Source organism: Vipera ursinii (assembly GCF_947247035.1).
Source record: "Vipera ursinii genome assembly, chromosome: 6".
NCBI lineage: Eukaryota > Metazoa > Chordata > Lepidosauria > Squamata > Viperidae > Vipera > Vipera ursinii.
This window is the reverse complement of record NC_139515.1, coordinates 88866761-88893468: the sequence shown is the minus strand read 5'-3', so window position 1 is coordinate 88893468 and position 26708 is coordinate 88866761. Positions and strand designations below refer to the sequence as shown.

Sequence of the window (26708 nt, the reverse complement as noted above, 5' to 3'; positions counted from 1 at the left end):
GCCAGGGATTCCTGAAAAGGACGAGGAGGGAACTGGCAGCTGGGGGCCCTGAGACCCTCCCGGCCCCTGCCCACTTCCGGGCTCCATCAGGCACCAACCAATCCCAGACAGCCAGGCAAGAACTCTCCCAGGTCTTAAGATCCCCGTTTCCCAGTGCCTGAATCTTGGCAGCTTCACCCGGAATTCCTGGACTTCCTTTTCCAGGGAGAATGTTTGCCAGGAAATCCCTCCTGAGAGGCCCATCCTGAAGCCCAATTCAACTCCGCAGAGTAAATAGAGAATCTGTTTCTCCACGATCTCGGGGCGCCTGAGAGGGATCCCCAAATTCCCAGAGTAGGGGCTTCAGCTGCTAGTTGGAAAACTCAACACCCGGAAAGTGCCTCCTGGACCCAGCCCCCCCTCCCACCCCCCTGCCTTCTTTAGTGGGATGCCGCCATCTTGCCCAGGGGGGGCACTGGGGTTGCCAATCGGCTCTGGGGGCCGGGAAGGGGTGCTGAGGCCCAGCAGGTTCCACCCCCTTCGGATCCAGGGAGGGGGACGGGAGGAAAGCATCTGCGCCTGAGTGGGTGGTCCCACCTAAGAGTCGCCCTCCCCCCTTAAGGCCGAGCCCTGCCACGAAGGGGGCTGGGGGGTCTTGAGCTTTGGGCCTTGACTGTCTCCTGGGTGCCCCAAAGAAACAAGGCCAGTCGTGCTAGGCAGAATTTATTGGACCTCCAGGCCCATCAGGAGCAGCAAAACCAGATCCCGGCTACAGAGAGGATCCATTGAGCGAAGGGGGAAGAGCAGAGATGGCGGCAGGCAGGGGTGGGGTGGGGTGGGGTGGGGTTCTTCCTTGCTTCTCCAGACTTCACACAGCAAAATCTTCACACTATACCCGGAACTTGCAGACGAAATTGTGTGTCCTACTGCAGTCCATACGTGACCAATGGTTATCAGCTGGACAGCAAAAGAGAAGTTTTGATCACTTTTTGCAGAGATTCCTTGAGAGACCCAGAAGATCTTTTCAGAGGCTCCTCCCTCATTTACAGGAGGACATGAAGATACCACAGGTGGAGACTCTCCTCTGCTAAAAGAGGCTGGGGGTTCAACAGGTTGTTCTAACCCAGATCACTTACCTGGCCATCACGTTTCTTTCATTTCTTTTGTCTCTTTTTAAATTTAATTTGTATTTATATATATATCCCTCTTTTTACTCTCCAACTAACCCAAGGCAGCAAACCAGCAAACACCCATTTACTCCTCCTTTTTTCCCCACAACAACAATCCTGTGAGGTAGGTTGCGCTGAGAGGGAGAGGCTGGTCCAAAGTCACCCAGTCGGCTTTAGCGCCTAAGGTGGGACTAGAACTCCCCGTCTCCTGGTTTCTAGCCTGATGCCTTAACCAGAGACCAAGTCGGCTTTTAAGCTGCTCCTTTGGTTGGTGTATAATTCGACCAGGAATGTGTTAATATTTCTCTTCTACACACACACACACACACACACACACACAAACACACACACACACACAAACACACAAACACACAAATGTGGCCGAGGTTCTTCTCACCGCAATGGGGTGTTGCAAGATTGATCTATATCTGAGCAAGCAAACCAGGGAGGAAAAGCCAGATGCCCTGAGACAATGATGGCCTTTCGGAACAAGGTTAAGATGGAGCTTGTTAGTTTAATTATGGGCTGAAGGCCCCGTAACAATTTTCATATAGAGCTCCAGTCTCGTTTTTAATGGATCGTCCCATGGTTGTCTTGTGTTCCCTTGTCTGTAGAGAATGTAGGACTGAGGCAGCTCAGAGATCCAGGAGGATTTAATATACCCCGACACATATGGGTGACATACAATAGAATTAGAACGACGCATGGGGTGTGTGCCGAGTCTCTGTATAAATGGGGAAAGACACCTTCAGCACAATGTGATTGCGGGGCTCCCCGACAGACTATCCAACATACAGTATAGTGAGGGAATGCACTAATAGAAGATACCCAGGAGATTTTAAGGACTTCCTCTGCCTAACAACGGCGGCTACTGACTGGATCTCCAAACTTGACATTAAACTCTGAAATGTTATTTCTGTTTTCCTCTTAGGTTTTATATTGCTTCTTTTTTTAAAAAAAAATTGTTTTAACTGTTCTAACTTGTAAATATGAAGTGCTTTTAATTCTGTGTTTGGCCAGCCATACGCTAAATAAATAAATGTACAGAGTGTGGGACTGAGGCACCTCAGAGATCCAGGAGGTCAAGGAAGGTCACCAGTGGCCAAGGGGTTGTGAGAATGATCCCTTGGGTCCTCATTGAGGGGAGCCCACCCTCCTTGACGTAACACAGTGTGCACCATCACAATGACTTACCTATCTTGAATACGAAACAATTGATTCCTTCATTCCAGGCTTTGTAGGCAAGCTTGGCACCATCAGTCCACCCCCAGTTGCATTCCTGGAAAGACAAGGAAAGACCCTGAGCCGACTGAGGAGGGGGCTCTGCCCGTGTAGGAACCAGGGACAGAGCAAATGTATTCTCTCTCTTTCTCTCTCTCTCTCTCTCTCTCTCTCTCTCTCTCTCTCTCTCTCTCTCTCTCTCTCTCTCTCTCTCTCTCTCTCTCTTTCTCTTTCCTTCTCTCTCTCTCTCCTTCTCTCTCTCTCTCTCTCTCTCTCTCTCTCTCCATGAACCTCACTTGACCCAGAGCAGCTAAGCAGGGTCACACTTGGTGACCGCTTGGGGAGGGGACAGTCAGGAGATCCAGAGGGAAACGAGGAGGAAACGGCCCGGAGGTGTCCGAGGAGTCACCAGCTCAGCTTGAGGCCACTTTGCCCGATGCCCAACGTGGTGACCGCTCCGAACGACACTCATTGGTCTCCGGAAGAGAAACCGCCTCAAAGCCCATCAGTCCCTGCATGGGGGAAGCAGAATTAGAACCCAGGGCTACGGGGGACTCTCGGGAAGAGAAAAACATCCTGGATATCTTCAGTCACGTATTCGGATGAGTTACTTCGCTCTTGTTGCCGGAAATTCATATTTCTATTCACAAAGTACCAGGAGCTGATTTCAACTCCGGGGAAACTCCCCTCCTTTGCAGACGATCGAGCTTTTTTCTAGAGCTGAAAATGCAACAGAGCAGGGGACGAAATCCTGCCGGTGACAGAAATGAGGAATTTCTGCGTTAAATAAAGAGGGGGGAGGAAAGAACAGCCCCCCCAGGCCAGGCCTCTAAAGCCCCTGAGTGGAAGGCCCAGCAGAGTCTACCCCAGGTTTGGGGGCCATCCAAGGCGCCCTCAAGAGGGAGGAAGGCCTGGAGGCCGAGATGGGGGCCAGGGCAGGATCCGGCCCTTCAGGTCAGCGCTGGGTCCCCCAGGAGGAGGGAAGGATTTGTTGAGGGGGGGAGAGAGAGAGACAAATTGGCAGTTCAAAGTTTTCTCCCTTGGTTTTCTCGGCCGTTGTCCAAGGTAAGAACGTTGGATAGAGAGACCTCGGCCTCCCACCAGAGGATCCCTCATAATACATACATTCATACATGCATACCTCCTCAAAAAGTGTAAATTTGAATTCATAAAGATTAGCATTGGAGAGGACCTACATTCCAGACATCGTTCAGTCCCATCCAGATAACACCGTCTTTCAACATTGCCAAGGTCTTCTTGACCACAAAATCTGCTTCTGCAATGTTGTGCAAGGAGACCAGATGGCTGCCTTTGTGCTGTTCAGTGCAGAATTTCTGGGAGAGACCAAACAGAGAAAGAGACTTGTTCAGCTGAGAAGCAGATTTGTGTCTATATGGTGTGTTGTGTGTGTGTGTGTGTGTGTGTGTGTGTTTCTGCCTCCGAGAACAGAGCAGGGCTCTGACTGCCTGATCCTGGCCACCCTCAGGATCTCCCTGAGACCCGCAGTTGCCCTCCCTGAAGAGGCAGTTTTTGAGCAAAGCCTCTTTCGGCTTCAGGACCCTCAACAGAGGCCCCGGACTGAACCCGGGACCAGCCTTTGCGGCAGGGGGCTCTGCAGACCCCACTCTCCGCCTGCTCCCTGTCCTCCTCCTCCTCCCCCTCCTCCTCTGAGTTTCCGAGAGGGAGGAGCGGAAAAAAGAGTTTGCAGAATCTGGGGGGGGGGCAAACGCAGCTCAGCCTTCCAGATTTGGGGAGACCTCCCAGCCAGCTACTGCCCGGCTTTTCAGAGCATCCGAGACCTCCAGGCACACTCGGGCCTCACCTCTGCGGGATAACAGCCTCACAGAGAGGGAAGGGCCCTTGGAGGTCTTCTAGTCCACCCCCCTACCTCATTCCGGACAAAGGGCTGTCCAGGAAGGGGGAGGCTGCCTAACTGGACTAGAGACCTCCCTGATCCCCCCCCCAACGCCTCTCACTTCTCCAGCCTGAAATGGTTTTGACAGGTCTCTGATCCCTCCGTTGGCGTCTGCCAAAACCTGCTTTCTCCTCCCCCGAAAGGAAGCCGAGAGCCAGCTGGCCTAGTGGGGGAGGCACCAGGCTCGCAGCCAGGAGGTGGGAGTTCTAGTTCCGCCTGAGGCATGGAAGTCGCTGGGTGAGTTTGGGCCGGTCCCTCCCTCTCAGACCAGTCCACCTCACAGGGTTGTTGTTCAAAGGGGCTCAGAGGAAGAGTCCTTGGGATATCTGCGTCTCAGAGGTCCCCAAAATCAGGGGCTTTGCTCCCTTTTTGAACCCCCAGCAGAGTCTCCCTCCATCTCCTCGTAGCCAGAGGGGACCTGGGGGCTTTGCAAGGCTCTCCCTGGACGTCTCCCCTGCCTGGGCTGGGCGATCCACAGGGACACAAAGACGTCTCACCTCTGCATCAGCCCAGTTCATCTCTTCCTTAAAGACCTTGTAGCAGTTCTGATCATAGGCAGACCAACCAGAGGGACAACAGAAAGCAGCTTCAGTTCCTGCATTGGAAGACAGGACACCCAATGAGAAGAGAGGATGAAGAGGAAGGCGGCGGAAGAGGAAGGAGGAGGAGGGAGACAGGAGAAGGAGGGGGGAGGGGAGAAGGGAGAGGAGGGGGGAGGAGGAGGAGGAGGAAGGAGGAGGGGGAGGGTAGGAGGAAGAGGGAGGGAGGAGGAGGGGGAGGAGGAGGAGGAGAGCTGGGTCTGCCTAACAAGCTTAACCTGCTGTGTTGCAAAGATCTTTGATGACAATAAATTGCAACTGACTTGCAGCTTCCTTTGCAGATTGTCCAAACCTCGGTTAGAGTTAACCTTGGTTAATTCCCTGGAAGCTGCATGTCTGGTGTGATGATGATGATGATGATGATGATGATGATGATGATGATGATGATAACGACAACAACAACACCTAGACTAGAAAACGCGTAAATTTTTGAACATGCACCATGCTCTACATCCACGAAGTGACATCGACAGGTTGTACCTGCCAAGAAGAACAGGGGGCAGAGGGCTACTGCAAATCCACCAAACTGTAGAAGAAGAAAAACGAAGTTTGAACGACTATGTGAATCAAAGTACAGAAAAATTGCTGCAGGCTGTGAAAACAGAGAGCATTATCAAAATAACAGAAACAAAGGCAGAATATAAGGAAAAACGGCTGGATGACAGATTAAATAGATGGAAAATCAAAGCTTTGCATGGACAGCATTTGAAAAACATTGAAGGAAAATGTGATAACAACTTACTTGACATGGGCATGGCTTAAGATGGGAACCATCAAGAAAGAAATGGAAGGCTTAATACTGGCTGCTCAAGAACAAGCACTACAAACTAATGCCATGAAAGCGAAGATACAAAAATCTACTGGCAATCCAAATTGCCGACTTTGCAACAACAAAGCTGAAACTGTTTCACATTTAATATGTGAGTGCAGCAAAATCGTGCAAACTGATTACAAAGCTAGACACGACCGAGTTGCTAAACTAATCCACTGGGCATTGTGTAAAAAATACAACTTGCCTGTGTCTGAAAAGTCATGGGAACATAGGGTGGAAAAGGTTGTGGAGAATGAGAGGGTGAAGATCTCGTGGGACTTCCGAATACAGACAGATCGCCATTTGGAACGCAACACGCCAGATATCGCAGTCGTAGAGAACCGAAGCGTACAGTTGATTGATATTGCTGTACCAGGAGATGCCAGAGTTGAAGAAAAAGAACTAGAAAAAATTACGAAATACCGCAACCTGGCCATTGAAACTGCGCGATTGTAGATGAAATGCGTAACAGTGACACCCATTGTCATCAGGGCGCTGGGAACTAGGTCCAAAAACTTTGCAAAACACATCAAGAAATTGCAGCTTCCTGCAATACCTCCAGCAAAGCTACAAAAAAGTGCGCTAATTGGAACATCTCACATTTTAAGGAGATACCTGGTGGATACCTAGGAGGCTGGCAGCAACCCGTGTCAACCATTAGTGCCAGTCAATTTGAGTGTTCACTTGACTGAGGTTCATGTTTAAGGAATGAAAGTTTTATAATGATGATAATGACGATGATGATGATGATGATGACAGGATACAAAGGAATAAATAAATAAATAAACAAACAAGCAAACAAACAAACAAACAAACAAATAAATAAATAAATAAATAAATAAATAAATAAAAACCATGAAGTCTCCTGAGCCATTTAGACTTAGCAAGAATTATCCCCACTATGGTTGCCACCTATCCAGACTACTGCAATGTCCTTGATGTGGGGCCACCCTTGAAAGCCTCCCGAATTTGCAATTGCTGTGGAAGGAAGCAGCCAGGCTGTTGACCAGTGCAAAGGAAGGGGGATCCGGTGGGTCCGTCCTAAGGGATCTCCTCTCGCCTCCTGGGTTCCCCCAAACAACTACAAGGGTTCAGTGGCAGATTTCCAGTGGGGCTGCCCCCCTGCTCCCCCCTGCCCAAGAAGGGCCCCTCTGAAGACGCCCCCAGCAGGGGCTCAGCTCTTCAGCAGATGGGGAAGGGTCTTCTGACCCCTTGTGTGGCCCCCATGGAGAGAAATCCCTAGCAAGAGGTGGGGGAGGGGCACTCTACTTTTAATTCATCAATGCAAGCTTTTTCCCCAAGGGTTGAACTTCATTCTTAATTAATTCATTCTGCATTTCAGGGGTGCTAATTTCGCTTTGGTTTTGCATCGTTGCTCGCAGTCCTGAGTCTTGGGGTGGAGAGAGAAGCTGGGATCCGAAGGGCAGAATGAGCCAAACAGGAATAAAAGAAACTTTGGGGAGAGGATTTGGGGGGGTGTCAAATGAGGAAGGGGTTTGAGATGCGAAAGCTTTGGCCTCTCTGGACACGAGAGACCCTGCTCGAACTCACCACTCAGGGCGAGGAACACGACCAGCCAGCCGAACCTGACGGAGATGAATCGCCCCATGGTCTTCCTTCCTTCCCTGCAGAGAGAACTGGGGGGGGGGGGAGAGAGGCAAGGGGGTGAAATGGGGTGAAGTCCAACCTGAGGCCAAGCTGGGAGTCCCACACTTTGCTTTGCACTTTTTCACTTGCCCAGCTGGACCCCGTTTCTCCCTCCTTCTTCAGGCAGCAGCCTTGGGGGTGGGGGTCACAGGGGATCCTCCATTGCTACGTACAGGACAGAAGGGCCCCCCCAAAAGACTCTCCTGTGCCCCTCTTTCTCTTCCCCAGAGATCCCCCTGGTAGATCCCTTTGCAGGAACCTGGACATTGCCTGCAGCCCCCTGAAAGAGGTCCCTTCAGGTATGGGGGGGGGAGAGACAGAGACAGAGAGAGAGAGACACACACACACACACACACACACAGAGAGAGAGAGAGAGAGAGAGAGAGAGAGAGAGAGAGAGAGAGGCTGTAGGGATCTTATGCAGGGGCCTCACCTGTCAGGTGCCCACAGGTGGGAGAGCCGCACTCACCTGTCCCTCCGCCTCCACAGGTAGCAACTCTGCTCAGAGGCAACTCCAGACCTTCGTCCTGGGAGGGGAACGGAGGCATTTATAGGCAAGGAAAGGGGGGGAGGATTTTTGTGGAGGGGTACAGTGGGAGAAAAGGCTCTGTGTGAGAACGGATTTTTGTGCCTAGCAATCAGGAAGTAGCTTGTTTGCACAAAACAGGTTGACGGGTTTACTCTCTGCCAAGACGGATGCCACAGAGGGAATCTTGCAGTCTGAACTGTTCCCTGAGGTCATCCAGTCCAGCCCCTGCTCAGTGCAGCAATCCAAAGGAAAGCACCCCGGATACGTGGCTGATTAGCCCCCTCCCCTCTGGGCATCCAGACAGTGGGATTTGCCCCCCACACACACCTCCTCTGGATCTTGGGGCTGCTGTTGACAAGCTGACTTTCCCTTTTTCTGAGCGAGATTTTTCTAACTTTCCTAGAGAACCTGCAGGAATGAACAGATCCCTGAGCTGGGTGTTTCGTTGCAGACGTTTCCTGACCCAAATACAGAACATCATCAGTGCTAGAAGAGAGTGAGTTTCTGGAGGGGAGGAGGGGGAGGAAGACTCATTGGGCTGTTACCTGCCATGCTTCAGTCCTGCCTCCCCCCCCCTCCCCCAGGTTGGAAAAATCTCTTCTTGGATTTTGCCCCTGGATGGCACAGCTTGAACCATTTTCTGCCCAAGTCAGCAAAGGAGGCATACCAGATGTGTGCAACCTCCTTCCCCATCGCTGCTTTGCAACTGTGCAAAATCAGCCATTCACCACCGGTTGCCCTGCACTACAGCTCCCATGTTCCTTGGCCAGGAGGCCCTTTCACTTGGCTTCTTGGGATGGGGGGAGGTGGCTGCTCTAGGGAAACCCAGCCATAGGGTTGACCCCCTGGGTGTTTGGGGGGGGGAGGGAGCAAGCTGGGCCTCTGGGAACCAGGCTCAGGGGTCCACAGGTGCTTCCTCAGCCTTGGCCCTTTAGGCGGCCTGGACTTCACCTCCCAGAATCCCCCAGTCTCGGCCTTGTCCCAGTCCAGGCAGCAGCCCTGAACTGAAGGGACCCCCGGCTTCTGCCCAGGGCCAGGAAGTGGGGGGGAAGGGAGCCTTGAAAGGGGTTTGGCAAGACTCACAAAGGATCAATTCTTGCCTCGGCACCAGGAAGAGTTGCTGTTGTTCCCAAAACAACACTGAGCAAAGTTGGATTCTTTACAAGCCGGATTCGGGTTTGGCCACGTCCCGGCTCAGCTGAGGATCAGCAGGAAGAGCGCAGGTGATGCTCGGCCCTCAGCCAGGTCATTTGGCCATCTTGCTCCCCCTCAGAGGAAAGATGGGCCAGGGGGGCACTCCAAGACCTGGAGGTCCAGGTGAGGGGAAGGTGGTCACGGAGAAAGTCTGTCTCTCCTCCGGTCACTAAGAAGGGACACCCCTCGATGGGCCTAATCAGTCCACAGTGGCGTAGCGTGGGGGTGCAGGGGGGGCCGGCCGCACCGGGCGCAACATCTGGGGGGGGTGCTCGACGGCGCCGGGATCCGGCAGGGCGGAGGCACCGGAGCCCCAGCCGGGAAGGGCCTGACGCCCCACGGCGCGCCACACACACACACACACACACACACACAAACACACAACCACACAGCGTGACTCCTCCTTCAGGCCGCTCCGACCGGAAACTCCATAGGCCACAAGTCGGAGGCGCTCTTCTTTGCCCGGCCTAGAAGGCTCCGGGGAGCCAGGCCCGGCTGGAGCTCCTTTAACTTTTGCCAGGCGGCCTCCGCTCCCCCGAGAGGGCATAATCCCTCTCGCCCGCCGTTTGTAAGGACGGCTCCCACCAGGAGGGCCAGAGGCTGGAATCCGCCTTTGCTCCGGCGCTGGACGGAAGCCTTCTCTCCCTCCTCCCCCCCGCAAAGGAGAAGGCGGCTCCTGAGCGTGCACAGAGCGCGGCCCCCCTGCAAGCCCGGGGCTCCGCTGCGGAGGCTCTCTCAAGGCGCTCCCGGGGTTGCCAAAGGCGGGGGGGGGGCGCGGCGGGGCTTGAAAGAGGGTGGATTTCCCGCGTGGGGAGGATCGCTGCAGCGTCTCTCCGGGGGTCCCTGCTCTGGAACGAAAGCTGCGTCGGCAGGTTGCCGATCCAACCGTGCATCGGCGATCGGGACCGTCCCCCCCCCCGACACACGTCGCCAGCAGCGAGAGTTTCCAGCCAGGCCGGCGAATCTTTGGGGTGAGGTGCCAAAGAGAAGGAGGCGGCTTGGCTTGGATAAGCAGCGTCTGGGCAGAAAATAGGTCGGGCGCCGCAGCAAGTATGAATTCCTGGGGTTCAGCCTAAGCAGGCAAAGCTGCAGGGTGGGTTGGTTGGCTTTTCCGGCTTTGGAATGACCTTGGGAAGCTGAGGCATTGTAAGTTGGAAGTCATTGTTTGTCGCCTAACATGTTGGGTCAACCCCACGCCACATGCTAAGCCATAAACCGTGGTTGGTATCCAGGGTTTAGGACAAGATGGAGAAAACTAGCCAATTGTGGGATCATAAATCTTGATGAAGCCCATCATCGCTCCATGTGATGTATGCACTCAATCTACAAACGTAGTCCAAGCCTATTCACATCTGTTGTAAGGTCATTCTCTCGTGGGGTTTATCCTGACGTCCACTAAGAGTGGAACAAACATGCCCCATTAACCATTTTCAACGCCATGTCCTCTCTTTGTCTCATCCTAAATCACAGCTGAGGCACCTTAAAGTTGCCTTGTTTCAGTTTTAAACTAGCATTTTCCCTCTTCTCCAGAGACCCTTTTTTGCCTTGAACCTAACTCAGGGGTAGGCAACCTTGGCTCTTTTATGGCTCATGGACTTCAACTCCCAGAATTCCTGAGCTAGTGGAAGAGACTCGAATGCTAAAATCCACAGGTTAGGGGGCGCAAATTACTTGCCTTGCCCCGGGTGCTGACAACCCACGCTACGCCACTGTCAGTCCAGGACTATTCCTGACCACTCAGCGGTCGGAGAAGTTGGCTGCCCTGCGGTCAAGGTTGCCCCAAACTGAAATGAAACCATTTTTCATTTTGTTTTCATTGCCATAGCAATTCTTCTTGTGAGAATCAAGGTCAGCCCTGATAAGGGTTTTGGCAGTTTGAAAAGCTGGGAGGAGAACCCCTGTTTTGAAATAATTGGTGAATGTGGTTTATGACAGCAATTTGGGGTGGGAATTGCAACTTGGTACTTTGCAGCCTGAGGGAGGGGATTTCAGTCCTGGGTTCACCTATGTAAGTGCTGGTCCTTGGTTGCCTAAATTAAATGTTCTTTAAGGAAGAAACAACAAAAACAACAACAAGAAGAAAAATGTTGGAAGGGACCTTGGAGGTCATCTAGTCCAACCCCCTGTCCAGGCAGGAAACCGTCTCCTATTTCAGACCAATGGCTGTCCAGTCTCTTCTTAAAAACTTCCAGTGTTGGAGCATTCACCGCTTCTGGAGGCCGGTTGTTCCACAGGTTAATTGTTCTAACTGTCAGGAAGTTTCTCCTTAGTTCCGGGTTGCTTCTCTCCTTGACTAGTTTCCATCCGTTGCTTTTTGTCCTGCTTTCAGGCGCTTTGGAGAATAGCTTGACTCCCTCTTCTTTGGGGCAGCCCCTGAGATACTGGAAGACTGCTATCATGTCCCCCCTCGTCCTTCTCTTCGTTAAACTGGACATACCCAATTCCAGCAACAGTTCCCTATATGTTTTAGCCTCCAGTCCCCCAATCATCTTTGTTGCTCTTCTGTGTACCCTTTCTAGAGTCTCGACATCTTTTTTACATCGTGGTGACCAAAACTGGATGCAGCATTCCAAGTGTGGCCTTATCAAGGCATTGTAAAATGGTATTAATACTTCACATGATCTTGATTCTTTTGTTAGTTGCGAAGTCGTGTCCGACCCATCGCGACCCTATGGACAACGTTCCTCCAGGCCTTCCTGTCCTCTACCATCTTCTGGAGTCCATTTAAGCTCACGCCTCCTGCTTCAGTGACTCCATCCAGCCACCTCCTTCTCTGTCGTCCCCTTCTTCTCTTGACCTCCACCTTTCCCAGCATGAGGCTCTTCTCCAGTGAGTCCTTCCTTCTCATTAGGTGGCCAAAGTATTTGAGTTTTAGCTTCAGGATCTGGCCTTTTAAACAGCAGTCAGGGTTGATCTCCTCTAGGACCAACCAGTTTGATCGCCTCGCAGTCCAAGGGACTCGCAGGAGTCTTCTCCAGCACCATAGTTCAAAGGCCTCAATTCTTTGGCGCTCAGCCTTTCTTATGATCTAACTTTCACTGCCATATATTGCAACTGGGAAGACCACAACCTTGACTGTGCGCACTTTTGTTGGCAGGGTGACGTCTCTGCTTTTTAGTGTGTTGTCTAGATTTGCCATGGCTTTCCTCCCCAGGAGCAAATGTCCTTTAATTTCTTGGCTACAGTCCCCATCTGCAGTGATCTTGGAGCCCAGGAAAATAAAATCTGTCACTACCTTCATTTCTTCCCCATCTATTTGCCAGGAATTGAGAGAACCGGATGCCATGATCTTGGTTTTCTTAATGTTAAGCTTCAACCCAAGTTTTGCACTCTCCTTCTTCACCCGCAACAAGAGGCTCTTTAGTTCTTCTTCACTTTCTGCCATTAGAGTGGTATCATCTGCATATCTTAGGTTGTTGATATTTCTTCCGGCAATCTTAATTCCAACTTTTGATTCATCTAGCCCTGCCTTTCTCATGATGTGCTCTGCATATAAGTTAAATAGGCAGAGCGACAGTATACAGCCTTGCCGGACTCCTTTCCCAATTTTGAACCAATCAGTGGTTCCGTGTCCAGTTCTCACTGTTGCTTCTTGGCCCGCATATAGGTTTCTCAAGAGACAAATAAGATGGTCTGGTACTCCCGTCTCTTTAAGAACTTGCCACAGTTTGTTATGATCCACACAATCCAAGGCTTTAGCATAGTCAATGAAGCAGAAGTAGATGTTTTTCTGGAACTCTCTAGCTTTCTCCATGATCCAGCGTATGTTAGCAATTTGATCTCTAGTTCCTCTGCCTCTTCGAAATCCTGCCTGTACTTCTGGTAGTTCTCGATCCACATACTGCTGGAGTCTAGCTTGTAGGATTTTAAGCATAGCTTTACTAGCATGAGAAATGAGTGCAATGGTGCGATAGTTTGAGCATTCTTTGGCACTGCCTTTCTTTGGAATTGGAATGTAAACTGATCTTTTCCAATCCTGTGGCCACTGTTGAGTTGTCCAAATTTGCTGGCAAATTTAGTGTAGCACTTTTACTGCATCGTCTTTTAAGATTTTGAATAGCTCAGCTGGAATACTGTCACCTCCACTAGCTTTGTTGTTGCTCAGCTTTTCTAAGGCCCACTTCACTTCACATTCTAGGATGTCTGGCTCGAGGTCAGTGACCACCTCATTGTGATTATCAGGGACGTTAAGCTCATTCTTGTATAGTTCTTCTGTGTAATTTTGCCATCTCTTCTTAATCTCTTCTGCCTCTGTTAGGTCCCTGCCATTTTGGTCCTTTATCATGCCCATTTTTGCATGAAACGTTCCTTTCATCTCTCCAATTTTCTTGAAAAGATCTCTGGTCCTCCCTATTCTATTGTTTTCTTCTATTTCTTTGCACTGTTCATTTAAGAAGGCATTCTTATCTCTTCTAGCTATTCTCTGGAATTCTGCATTCAATTGGGCGTATCTTTCTTTTTCTCCCTTGCCTTTCGCTTCCCTCCTTTCCTCAGCTATTTGCAAAGCTTCCTCGGACAGCCATTTTGCTTTCTTGCATTTCTTTTTCTTTGGGATGGTTTTGGTTGCTACCTGTTGCTACCTGGTGTACAATGTTGCGAACCTCTGTCCATAGTTCTTCAGGCACTCTGTCTTTCAGATCTAATTCCTTAAATCTATTTGTCACCTCTACTGTATATTCAACAGGGATATGATTTAATTCATACCTGATGGTCATCTGAATTAAATTCACCCATTCCTGTCCATTTTAGTTCGCTGATTTCTAAGATGTCGATGTTCAGTCTTGTCATCTCTTGTTTGACCACGTCCAGCTTTCCTTGATTCATGGATCTTACATTCCAGGTTCCTATGGAGAAAAAATCTTTACAGCATCGGACTTTCCTTTCACCACCAGACACATCCACAGCTGAGCGTCCTTTCGGCTTTGGCCCAGTCGCTTCATTCTTTCTGGCGCTACTAGTACTAGCCCTCTGCTCTTCCCCAGTAGCATATTGGACGCCTTCCGACCTGAGGGGCTCATCTTCCAGCGTCATATCGTTTTGCCTTTTGGTACTGTCCATGGGGTTTTCATGGCAAAGATACTGGAGTGGGTTGCCATTTCCTTCTCCAGTGGATCACGTTTTGTCAGAACTCTGCTATGACCTGTCCATCTTGGGTGGTCCTGCACGACATAGCTCATAGCTTCATTGAATTACGCAAGCCCCTTCACCACGACAAGGCAGTAATCCATGAAGGGGGATCTTGATTCTATCCCTCTGTTAATACAGCCTAGCACTGTGTTGGCTTTTTTGGCAGCTGCAGCACACAGCTGGCTCATATTGAAGTGATTGTCTACTAGGACTCCAAGATTCCTCTCACAGTTACTACTATCGAGCAAGATACCACCTATACTGTACCTGTGCATTTGATTTTTCCTGCCTAAATGTAGAACCTTACTCTTTTCACCATTGAATTTCATTTTGTTAGATAGCACCCAGTGTTCGAGTCTGTGCAGATCCTTCTATATTTTAAGCCTATCTTCTGGAGTATTGGCTATTCCTGCCAGCTTGGTGTTGTCTGCAAATTTGATGAGTTCCCCATCTATCCCCTCATCCAAATTGTTGATGAAGATGTTGAAGAGCACTGGGCCCAGAACAGAGTCCTGGGGCACCCCAGTACACACTTCCCTCCATGTAGATGTGGTTGAACTGAGGACCACCCGCTGAGTCTGGCTGGTCAGCCAGCTATAAATCCATCAGCTGGTGATGCTATGTAACCCACATTTTTCTATCTTATCAAGTAGTAGGTTGTGATCTACTTTATCAAATGCCTTACTGAAATCCAAGTAAATTATATCTACAGCATTCCTCTGGTCCACTAATTTTGTCACTTGGTCAAAGAATGCATTAAGGTTTGTCTGGCATGATCTGTTTTTGACAAACCCATGTTGACTTTTAGTGATGACTTTGTTTGCATCAAGGTGTTCGCTGATTTGTTGTTTGATTATCTTTTCCAGAATCTTCCCAGGTATTGAGGTCAGGCTGATAGGTCTGTAGTTTCCTGGATCTATTTTTTCCCCTTTTTTGAAGATGGGAACTACATCAGCTCTCTTCCAGTCCTCTGGTAGTTCCCCAGTGCTCCAGGATCTTTGAAAAATATAGTTCATTGGTTCTGAGATCACATCTGCCAGTTCCTTGAGAAACTTGGGGTGTAATCCATCTGGTCCTGGTGATTTGAACTCGTCTTGCCTATCTTAACTTGTGTTTCGATTCTATTTTTTATGACACTGTTTTTGATAGGTTGGACTGTTTTTTTCCCTTTGTGTAAAGACAGATGCAAAAAACGAGTTAAATAGTTCTGCTTATTCTTGCCATTTCCCCCCACTAACGGACCAATCATTTTCAGCCTTAGCTTTCCTCACTTCATCTTTGCAGGCTCGGGCTACTTGCTGATATTCTGCCTTAGTTATGTGCCCCTCTTTCCACTTTTGATACTTGTCCTTTTTGTCTTTCAGTTTATCAGAGAGTTCTTTATGCAGCCATGCTGGGGTTTCTTTTGAGAGCTGTTACTTTTCTATACACCTATGGCAATGTCATTTTCCCCCTTTTACATTGACCCAAATACATTCAAGTTTACAGTTTTCATCATTGTTGTGCTCTATTTCTGTTCTATTTCTGAAATCACCTGCGGGAGGGGATTTCAGTCCTGGGTTCACCTATGTAAATGCCGATCCTTTGTTTCCTAAATAAAATGTTCTTTAAGGAAGAAATCTTTGCCTTGAAGTTCTTTTAAATGGTTTCATCTATCGGAACCGTGACACCTGCTTGGCCTGGGACCCCGACAGGGCCCTGCTGACCCGGGAGAGGAGCCCCCTCCCCGGGATGCCCAGCATGGTGGTTTGTAGCCTGCTTCTTCCACTTCTCTCATTTTAATTCTTTTCTGGCATTTATTGAAAAGTTTCCTTATATTGTAAGGGGCCCAGAGAGACAGTATCAGTGAGACAGGTGGCATAGAAAATGAAGAATAAAAAAAGGGAGTTAGGGAAGGAGGAAGGAAGGATGAGGCCAAACCCGAATCCAGCTTGTAAGGAATCCAACTTTGCTCAGTGTTGTTTTGGGAACAACAGCAGCTCTTCCTGGTGCCGAGGCAAGAATTGCTCCTTTGTGAGTCTTGCCAAACCCCTTTCAAGGCTCCCTTCCCCCCCCCCACCTTCTGGCCCTGGGCAGAAGCCGGGGGTCCCTTCAGTACAGGGCTGCTGCCTGGACTGGGACAAGGCCGAGACTGGGGGATTCTGGGAGGTGAAGTCCAGGCCGCCTAAAGGGCCAAGGCTGAGGAAGCACCTTTGGACCCCTGAGCCTGGTTCCCAGAGGCCCAGCTTGCTCCCTCCCCCCAAACACCCAGGGGGTCAACCCCATGGCTGGGTTTCCCTAGAGCAGCCACCTCCCCCCGACAAGAAGCCAAGCGAAAGGGCCTCCTGGCCAAGGAACATGGGAGCTGTAGTGCAGGGCAACCGGTGGTGAATGGCTGATTTCGCTCAGTTGCAAAGCAGCACTGGGAGAGGAGTTTCTGGTTGAGGGTGGCAAATTTCCCCCCTTGGTTCTGTGTCTTTGATGTGGGGCTGCGGGCTTCCCCCTCCCCCAGGGGCTCCCCAGCTCAAATATGCTTCCTTTGCTGACTTGGGAAGAAAACGGTTCAAGCTGGGCCATTGGGGGGCAAAATCCAGTAAGAGATTTTTCGAACCTGGGGGGGGAGGCAGGACTGAAGCATGGCAGGTAGCAGCCCAATGAGTCCTCCTCCCCCCCTCCCCTCCAGAAACTCACTCTCTTCTAGCACTGATGATGTTCTCTAGTTGGGTCAGGAAACGTCTGCAATGAAACACCCAGCTCAGGGATCTGTTCATTCCTGCAGGTTCTCTAGGAAAGTTAGAAAAATCTCGCTCAGAAAAAGGGAAAGTCAGCTTGTCAACAGCAGCCCCAAGACCAGAGGAGGTGTTTGTGGGGGGCAAATCCCACTGTCTGGATGCCCAGAGGGGAGGGGGCTAATCAGCCACGTATCCGGGGTGCTTTCCTTTGGATTGCTGCACTGAGCAGGGGCTGGACTGGATGACCTCAGGGAACAGTTCAGACTGCAAGATTCCCTCTGTGGCATCCGTCTTGGCAGAGAGTAAACCCGTCAACCTGTTTTGTGCAAACAAGCTACTTCCTGATTGCTAGGCACAAAAATCCGTTCTCACACAGAGCCTTTTTCCCCAACCTCCCCCCCCACAGAAATCCCCCCCTTTCCTTGCCTATAAATGCCTCCATTCCCTTCAGAGGAGGAAAGCCTGGAGTTGCCTCTGAGCAGAGTTGCTACCTGTGAAGGCCGAGGGACAGGTTAGTGCGGCTCTGCCACCTGTGGGCACCTGACAGGTGAAGCCCCTGCATAAGATCCCTACAGCCTCTCTCTCTCTCTCTTTCTCTCTTTCTCTTTCTCTCTCTCTCTCTCTCTCTCTCTCTCTCTCTCTCTTTCTCTCTCTCTGCCCCCCTCATACCTGAAGGGACCTCTTGCAGGGGGCTGCAGGCAATTTCCAGGTTCCAGCAAAGGGATCTACCAGGGGGATCTCTGGGGAAGAGAAAGAGGGGCACAGGAGAGCCTTTTGGGGGGGCTTCTGTCCTGTACGTAGCAGTGCAGCATCCCCTGTGACCCCCACCCCCAAGGATGCTGCCTGAAGAAGGAGGGAGAAACGGGGTCCAGCTGGGCAGGGGAAAAAGTGCAAAGCAAAGTGTGGGACTCCTAGCTTGGCCTCAGGTTGGACTTCACCCCATTTCACCCCCTTGCCTCTCTCCCCCCCCCCCAGTTCTCTCTGCAGGGAAGGAAGGAATACCATGGGGCGATTCATCTCCGTCAGGTTCGGCTGGCTGGTCGTGTTCCTCGCCCTGAGTGGTGAGTTCGAGCAGGGTCTCTCGTGTCCAGAGAGGCCAAAGCTTTCGCATCTCAAACCCCTTCCTCATTTGACACCCCCCCAAATCCTCTCCCCAAAGTTTCTTTTATTCCTGTTTGGCTCATTCTGCCCTTCGGATCCCAGCTTCTCTCTCCACCCCAAGACTCAGGACTGCGAGCAACGATGCAAAACCAAAGCGAAATTAGCACCCCTGAAATGCAGAATGAATTAATTAAGAATGAAGTTCAACCCTTGGGGAAAAAGCTTGCATTGATGAATTAAAAGTAGAGTGCCCCTCCCCCACCTCTTGCTAGGGATTTCTCTCCATGGGGGCCACACAGGGGGTCAGGAGACCCTTCCCCATCTGCTGAAGAGCTGAGCCCCTGCTGGGGGCGTCTTCAGAGGGGCCCTTCTTGGGCAGGGGGGGAGCAGGGGGGCAGCCCCACTGGAAATCTGCCACTGAACCCCTGTAGTTTTTTGGGGGAACCCAGGAGGCGAGAGGAGATCTCTTAGGAAAGACCCACTGGATCCCCCTTCCTTTGCACTGGTCAACAGCCTGGCTGCTTCCTTCCACAGCAATTGCAAATTCGGGAGGCTTTCAAGGGTGGCCCCACATCAAGGACATTGCAGTAGTCTGGATAGGTGGCAAACATAGTGGGGATATTTCTTGCTAAGTCTAAATGGCTCAGGAGACTTCATGGTTTTTATTTTATTTTTTTATTTTTTCCTGTGTATCCTGTCATCATAATCATCATCATCATCATCATCATTATTATTATTATTATTATTATTATTATTATTATTATTATTATTATTATTATTATTATTATTATCAATAATTCAAGGCAATGAACATACTTGATATTCTTCTGTTTTCCCACAACAACAACCCTGTGAGGTGGATTAAGCTGAGAGTGATTGAGACAAAGTCACCCTGCTTTCCTGACGAAAGTGGGACTATTATTATTATTATTATTATTATTATTATTATTATTATTATTATTATTATTATTATTATTATTATTAATTTTATTTATATACCGCCCTTCTCCTGAACTCCCTGTCTCCTTGTGATTGGGCCAGAGTCACCCAGCTGACTTCCAGGGTTAAAGCGGGACTAGAACTCCTGGTCTCCCACTTTCTAGCCAGGTGCTCTAACCACTAGTCTAAACTGGCTTAGTTGGGACTTGAGGCCCAGGCAGGGCTGCAATCTATTCGTGAAAGAACCCAATTTCCGACTTTGCATCGTTCACAGCTACTGCTAAGCTTGTAAGCTGCCCTGAGTCTTCGGAGAAGGGCGGGATATAAATGGAATTAAAAAAAAAAAGCAACCAACATGGACAGAGTCACACCAGACATGCAGCTTCCAGGGAATTAACCAAGGCTAGCTCTAACCGAGGTTTGAACAATCTGCAAAGGAAGCTGTAAGTCAGTTGCAATTTATTGTCATCAAAGATCTTTTCAACACAGCAGGTTAAGAGTGGTCCGCAGACCCAGTTCTCCCCCTCCTCCTCCCTCCCTCTTCCTCCTCCCCTCCTGCTCCCCCTCCCCACTCTGCAGGTTAAGAATGTTCCACAGACCCAGCTGTCTCCTCCCCCCTTCACTCCCTCCCCTCCCCCCCTCCTCACCCATCCTCCTCCCCTTCCTGCACTCCCTCACCCTCCTCCTCCTTCTCCCCATCCTCCTCCCCCCTCCTTTCACCCTCCTGTCCCTCACCCTCTTCCCCCTCCCTTCCTCCTCCTCCTCTTCCCCTCCCCCTCTCCCTCTCTTCTCATTGGGCGTCCTGTCTTTCCATGCAGGAACTGGAGCTGATTTTGATTGTCCCTCTGGTTGGTCTGCCTATGATCAGCATTGCTACAAGGCCTTCGATGAACCGAAAAGGTCGGGCGATGCAGAGGTCAGCCATGCTTGTGTGCCTGTGGATCTCCCAGCCCAGTCAGGGGAGACGTCCAGGGAGAGCCTTGCAAAGCCCCCAGGTCCCCTCTGGCTACGAGGAGATGGAGGGAGACTCGGCTGGGGGTTTAAAAAGGGAGCAAAGCCCTTTTGGGGACCTCTGAGACACAGATATCCCGAGGACTCTTCCTCTGAGCCCTTTTGAGCTTCCCTTCTCCACCCTTTGAGCCAGCAGGAAACGGTGCCAGGATCGTGTTTCCTTCCCCCCTCCCCCCCGGATAACGGACCCTCCACTGTTTCCAGGCATAAGGTGGGCGGAGGGCAGCAGCCTCATCTGGGGCCGATGAAGGCCAGGATTTGTTGCTTTCCTGGCTTGTTTTCCTCCCCTCCTGCCGTACATCTTCCCCAATGCCTTTCCTTATTTCACCTTTTCTTAAATTTGTTGTTATCCCACTTTGCTTATTTTTTACAAATAACCTCAAGGTGGCCAGCACACACAATCGGCCTTTGTCCTTCTGTTTTCCCCAGAACAACAACCCTGTGAGGTGGACTGGTCTGAGAGGGAGTGACTGGCTCAAAGACACTAGAACTCCCGCCTCCTGGCTGCGAGCCTGGTGCCTCCCCCACTAGGCCAGCTGGCTCTCGGCTTCCTTTCGGGGGAGGAGAAAGCAGGTTTTGGCAGACGCCAGCGGAGGGATCAGAGACCTGTCAAAACCCATTTCAGGCTGGAGAAGTGAGAGGCGTTGGGGGGGGGATCAGGGAGGGGTCTAGTCCAGTTAGGCAGCCTCCCCCTTCCTGGACAGCCCCTTGTCCGGAATGAGGTAGGGGGTGGAGTAGAAGACCTCCAAGGCCCCTTCCCTCTCTGTGAGGCTGTTATCCCGCAGAGGTGAGGCCCGAGTGTGCCTGGAGGTCTCGGATGCTCTGAAGAGCCGGGCAGTAGCTGGCTGGGAGGTCTCCCCAAATCTGGAAGGCTGAGCTGCGTTTGCCCCCCCCCAAGATTCTGCAAACTCTTTTTTCTGCTCCTTCCTCTTGGAAAGTCGGAGGAGGAGGAGGAGGAGGAGGAGGAGGACAGGGAGCAGGTGGAGAGCGGGGTCTGCAGAGCCCCCTGCCCCAAAGGCTGGTGCCGGGTTCAGTCCAGGGCCTCTGTTGAGGGTCCTGAAGCCGAAAGAGGCTTTGCTCAAAAACTGCCTCTTCAGGGAGGGCAACTGCGGGTCTCAGGGAGATCCTGAGGGTGGCCAGGATCAGCCAGTCATAGCCCTGCTCTGTTCTCAGAGGCAGAAACACAGACACACAGACACACATAACACACCATATAGACACAAACATCTGCTGCTCAGCTCAACAAGTGTCTTTCTCTCCCAGAAATTCTGCACGGAGCAGGCGAACGGCGGGCATCTCGTCTCAATCGAAAGCGTGGAAGAAGCAGAATTTGTGGCCAAGCTGATCTCTGAGAATATAAAGACATCCGCAGACTATGTCTGGATCGGACTGTGGAATCAACGCAAAGCAGAGGTAGTCCTCAATTTACAACCACAACTGAGTCCACAATTTCTGTTGCTAAGTGAAACATTTGTACAGAGAGTTTTGCTCCATTTTGTGACTTTTCTGGCCACGGTAAGTGAATCACCGTGGTGAAGTTAGTAACACGGTTATTACAAGTAAATCTGGCTCCCCCTTTGGCTTTGCTTGTCAAGTGAGGTTCATGGAGTGAGAGAGAGAGAGAGAGAGGGAAGGAGAGAGAGAGAGAGAGAGAAAGAGAGAGAGACAGAAGGAAGGAAAGAGAGAGAGAGAGGGACAGAGAGAGGGAGAGGGGGGGGGATACACATCTGCTATGCCATTTTAAACCTACCAACTTTTCTGTCTGTGTAGCCATGGCTTGTTTCTCATTCCAGTACTGCATTTCAAAGTGGACTGATGGCTCCAGCGTCATTTATAAGAACGTGATTGAACGATTTATAAAAAACTGTTTTGGGCTGGAAAAACAGACGAGTAAGTCAGTGTGGTGGTGCACGTTGTGTTACGTCAAGGAGGGTGGGCTTCCCTTCATGAGGACCCAAGGGATCCTTCTCGCAACCCCTTGGCCACTGGTGACCTTCCTTGACCTCCTGGATCTCTCAGCTGCCTCAGTTCCACACTCTGTACAGACAAGGGAACACAACACAACCATGGGACTAACCCTTAAAAACGGGACTGGAGCTCTATATGAAAATTATTACGGGGCCATCAGCCCATCATTCAACTAACAAGCTCCGTCTTAACCTTCTTCCGAAAGGCCATCATTGTCTCAGGGCATCTGGCTTTTTCTCCCTGGTTTGCTTGCTCAGATATAGATCAATCTTGCAACACCCCATTGCAGTGAAAAGAACCTCGGCCACATTTGTGTGTGTGTGGGTGGGTGGGTGTAGAAGAGAAATATTAACACATGCCTCATTGAATTATAAACCAACCAAAGGAGCAGCTTAAAATCCAATTTGGTCTCTGGTTAAGGCACCAGGCTAGAAACCAAGAGACGGGGAGTTCTAGTCCCTCCTTAGGCGCTAAAGCCGACTGGGTGACTTTGGACCAGCCTCTCCCTCTCAGCCCAACCTACCTCACAGGATTGTTGTTGTGGGGAAAAGAGGAAGAGGAAGGGGGGTTGGATATGTTGGCTGCCTTAGGTTAGTTGTAGAGTAAAAAGGTGGGATACATATAAATAAATACAAATTAAATTTAAAAAGAGACAAAAGAAATGAAAGAAACATGATGGCTAGGTAAGCTATCTGGGTTAGAACAACCTGTTGAACCCCCAGCCTGTTTTAGCAGAGGAGAGTCTCCACCTGTGGTATCTTCATGTCCTCCTGCAAATGAGGGAGGAGCCTCTGAAAAGATCTTCTGGGTCTCTCAGGGAATCTCTGCAAAAAATGATCAAAATTTCCCTTTTTTATCCAGACTATCGCACGTGGTTCAATCTTAGATGTGGAGATGATTATCCTTTTGTCTGCAAGTTCCCGCCACGGTGTTAAGATCCAGCTGTGCGAAGTCTGGAGAATCAAGGAAGACCCCCCACCCCACCCCACCTCACCTGACACTATCTCTGCTCTGCCCCCTTCGCTCAATGGATCCTCTCTGTAGCCGGGATCTGGTTTTGCTGCTCCTGATGGGCCTGGAGGTCCAATAAATTCTGCCTAGCACGACTGGCCTTGTTTCCTTGGGGCACCCAGGAGACGGTCGAGGCCCGAAGCTCAAGACCCCCCCATCCCCCTTCGTGGCAGGGCTCGGCCTTAAGGGGGGAGGGCGACTCTTAGGTGGGACCACCCACTCAGGCGCAGATGCTTTCCTCCCGTCCCCCTCCCTGGATCCGAAGGGGGTGGAACCTGCTGGGCCTCAGCACCCCTTCCCGGCCCCCCAGAGCCGATTGGCACCCCCGTGCCCCCCCGGGCAAGATGGCGGCATCCCTCTAAACAAGGCAGGGGGGTGGGAGGGGGGGCTGGATCCAGGAGGTGCTTTCCGGTTCTTGAGTTTTCCAACTAGCAGCTAAAGCCCCTACTCTGGGAATTTGGGGATCCCTCTCAGGCACCCCGAGATCGTGGAGAAACGGATTGTCTATTTACTCTGCGGAGTTGAATTGGGCTTCAGGATGGGCCCCTCAGGAGGGATTTCCTGGCAAACCTTCTCCCCGGAAAAGGAAGTCCAGGAATTCCGGGTGCAGCTACCAAGATTCAGGCACTGGGAAACGGGGATCTTAAGACCTGGGAGAGTTCTTGCCTGGCTGTCTGGGATCGGTTGGTGCCTGCTGGAGCCAGGAAGTGGGCAGGGGCGGGGAGGCTCTCGGGGCTCCCACCTGCCAGTCAGATCAGGGGCCCCCATCCCCCGGTCAGGAACCCGTTTGGAACTGGGCCGCAGAAGTGGGCAAAGACGTCCGGGAAGCTGCATTTGTGAAAGTGGCACGCCTGCACCTGTGAAACCATCCCCTCTGCCCACCCACCCCCGACACCACTGGTCTGCCAAGCCGGAAAGATTGGGGACCCCTGAGATAGACCCCCTGCCCTTGTTTACAAATTACCCTTTACAGCTGATAGTTCCTCGGGGTTCTTTTTTATTGTATTTTTATTTTTATTACATTTATATCCCGCCCTTCTCCGAAGACTCAGGGCGGCTTACAAGCTTAGCAGTATCTCTAGACTAGAGTAACTATCATGTCAGCAAACTCTGGTTAGGACTGGTTTTCAGCGTAGGAGAGAGCTTCCTCAATCCAGTTCTCAAGCTTCAGCCTGGCTCCGGAGATTAAAATTCACAGAATGTATTTGCTTCATAGGCTAGCATGTCTTCCTACAGGTCAGTAAAAAGAATGAGCTCTTCCCCACATATGCAACACAAATCCCTCCTCTCATTTTCCCCACAACAACAACCCTGTGAGGTAGGTTGGGCTGAGGGAGAATGTCTAGCCCAAAGTCACCTGGCTGGCTTTTCATGCACAAGGTGATACTAGAACTCCCCATTGCCTGCTGATTGGCCCAAGGTCTTCTTTCCTGGCTAAGGCAAGACTAGGACTCCTCGTCTCCTAGTTTCTAGCCTGGTTTCCACATCCAGACCCAGCTGAAGGGGCGCCTGTGCTGCGTCTCTCTCCCCCTTTGCCTGGTGATTGGACCAAAGTCACCTAGCTGGCTTTCCTGGCTAAGGCGGGACTAGAACTCCCAGTCCTCTAGGGAGTTGGGCGGTGAGCTGGGACACACGGTTGCGCTTGATTGGTTGGAGAATGCTGGCAGTCTGGACTCTGCCTGAGGCAATCTGTGCTGTTATTGGTTGCCCTGGGTGTGCAGGGGGCGGTTCCATGTTTTCCCGCCTTTTTTCTTTTGCCCTGTAGGCCCTGAGATTTACCTCAGGATGCTTCTGTTCACCTGACTATCTTGTCTGCTGTATATTTAAATGCAGAATATATTTACTTATGTACAACTACAAGTTTGTGTCAGCGCCTCTGACTTCATTTGGACAGCTGCTGTGATGTTCCCTGATAGGTTATGGTCCCAGAAGCGCCCGTGCTACTATTGCTACTACTAGTAGTAGTAGTTAACTTTTCTGAGGGAAAGGTTTCCTTGTGAACCTGAGGGAGGTTGAGGCCTGTAAAGACAATGAGCGGGAGGAGGATCTCCTGTGCCTCGCCTTAAGGAGTCCAATTATCTCTCGTGAGCCCTAAAAATGGTGGTGTCTCTGTGGAGGGAGGATTTGGGGACAGCTGTAAGCCTTCCTCCAGCCGGTCTCAGTGAGGAGCAGGAAAAGCGAAAGGAGAAAGCCCTAAAAGGGCTGATCATCTGTGGGACCCCCGCAAGAGGTCCCTTTGATGGGGGGTGGGAGAGAAAAGAAGATCTGGCACAGGGGATGGATTTCTGCTGGGTTCCTTGAATTCTTGGCAAAAATAATAAAGGTGGGATGCAAATACTGAAATGAAAACCGTGAAGCTCCCTGAGCCATTCGGACTTGGTAACAATGATACCCCCCTTTGCGACTGGCTGTTCGTCTGTGGGACAGCGGCAAGAGGTCCCTTCAGGTGGGGTGGGGAGAGAGAGAGAGAGAGAGAGTGGAGCGACGTAATGCAGGGGGCCTCACCTGTCCGGGGCCCACAGGTGGGAGAGCCGCACTCACCTGTCCCTCGGCCTGCACAAGTAGCAAGTCTGCTTAGAGGCATTGATCAGCAAGGAAAAGGGGGGGGTTATTTTGGGCTGGGTGGCAAAGGGAGAGAGAAATGGCTTTGCTTAAGAAGGGAAATTGTGGTCCGGCCACCAGGAAGGAGCCTGTTTGCACAAAACAGCGTTAATCTGACTGTGGATTTACATCAGATATGTCAAACACAAGGGCCGGGGGCTGGATCCGGCCCAGGAAGTGGTTTTATGTGGCCTGCGAAGCCATCCTGGAAACAGTGAGGGAACGGCCCCCGCTGCCTTGGCCCTGGCCCAGGCCGGCCGGGAGCCAATGTACAACTGCGTGGTGGTCGTCTATGCTGAAATACATTCAGTCTTAACTCCACAAGGCCGTCTGGAAACAGCGAGGGACCGGCCTGTGCTGTGTCGGCACTGCCCGCTGGGTGCACGCTGGGGAGGTATCACCCTTTGTGAGGAATGAAGAAAGGCACCATCGCCTGGAAGTTGCCAGCACATGGCCCTGCCTACTTCAGGAAGGCCAGGGGCTGGGCAGCGTTGCGCTTCTATTCAGATTCGTGCCACCCGGCTCCGCCTTTCGAGACTGTGAGGAGAGTGCCCTGCTGCCTGCCAAAACTGGGCAAGCTAGGGGCTGGGCAGCATCGCGCTTCTCTTTTGATTTCCACTGCCTGGCTCAGCCTCTTGGCGCTGTGAGAGAGTGCCCTGCTGCTTGCCGAAACTGGGCAGGCTGGGGCTGGGCGGCATCATGCTTCTCTTCGGATTTCTGCTGCGTGGCTCAGCCTCTAGGCATTGTGAGGAGAGCGCCCCGCTGCCTGCCAAAACTGGGGAGGCTGGGGGCTGGGCAGCATTGCGCAGGTAACGTCGACTCTCACGCTGCTCGTGGCATCCCCTCCCCCAGAGCCCACCAAGTCGGATACGTGAAGTAGGGGAGGGCCATGTGCTGGCCACTTCCAGGCGATGGTGCATTTCTTCATTGCTCACGAAGGACGACACTTCCCCAGCCGCGTTTCTTGCCTGTTTTTCTCCCTCCCTCATCTCTGATATTTTCCCACCACAGGAAGGAAGGAAGGAAGGAAGGAAGGAAGGAAGGAAGGAAGGAAGGAAGGAAGGAAGGAAGGAAGGAAGGAAGGAAGGAGAGGGAGGGTCTGAGGGAAGTCCTGCCCTTTCACCATCCCCTTGCCCCCTCCTCCTGGCCCATCCTGGGGGGTCTCCCATCCTACT

The 26708-nt window shown here is 51.3% G+C and overlaps 2 protein-coding genes across 2 annotated transcripts in view; one reads left to right on the top strand and one right to left on the bottom strand.

Annotated features, from left to right (window-relative positions):
* The window catches only part of LOC310642444 (snaclec A15), a 30817-nt gene extending 7790 nt beyond the window's left edge, over positions 1-23027 (top strand). The window contains exons 2-6 of the mRNA XM_083366167.1: positions 17878-17963; positions 19761-19858; positions 21217-21366; positions 21747-21843; positions 22783-23027. Coding sequence (XP_083222293.1) covers positions 17906-17963; positions 19761-19858; positions 21217-21366; positions 21747-21843; positions 22783-22856 — 477 coding nt within the window. The 5' untranslated portion in view covers positions 17878-17905 and the 3' untranslated portion in view covers positions 22857-23027. The remainder of the gene's footprint in view (positions 1-17877; positions 17964-19760; positions 19859-21216; positions 21367-21746; positions 21844-22782) is intronic.
* LOC310642452 (snaclec 3) lies at positions 677-25509 on the bottom strand. The gene is made up of 6 exons (XM_083366177.1): positions 25474-25509; positions 7246-7331; positions 4782-4879; positions 3566-3703; positions 2343-2427; positions 677-936 (listed from the first exon to the last, which is right to left on the bottom strand). Exons 2-6 carry the CDS (start codon positions 7301-7303, stop codon positions 869-871), a joined length of 447 nt encoding a protein of 148 aa, XP_083222303.1. The 5' UTR covers positions 7304-7331; positions 25474-25509; the 3' UTR covers positions 677-868.
* Between the last annotated feature and the right edge of the window lie 1199 nt (positions 25510-26708).

Bases quoted from the DNA above. Each gene is read 5' to 3' on its own strand.
- LOC310642452 (XM_083366177.1), bottom strand. From the start codon at position 7,303: ATGGGGCGATTCATCTCCGTCAGGTTCGGCTGGCTGGTCGTGTTCCTC. The intron at 2,428-3,565 runs GTAGGTCCTCTC...TTGTCTTTCCAG, and splicing joins GACTGAACGATGTCTGGAAT to GAATGCAACTGGGGGTGGAC. The intron at 937-2,342 runs GTAAGTCATTGT...TTTGCTGTCCAG, and splicing joins TTGTTTCGTATTCAAGATAG to CTGATAACCATTGGTCACGT.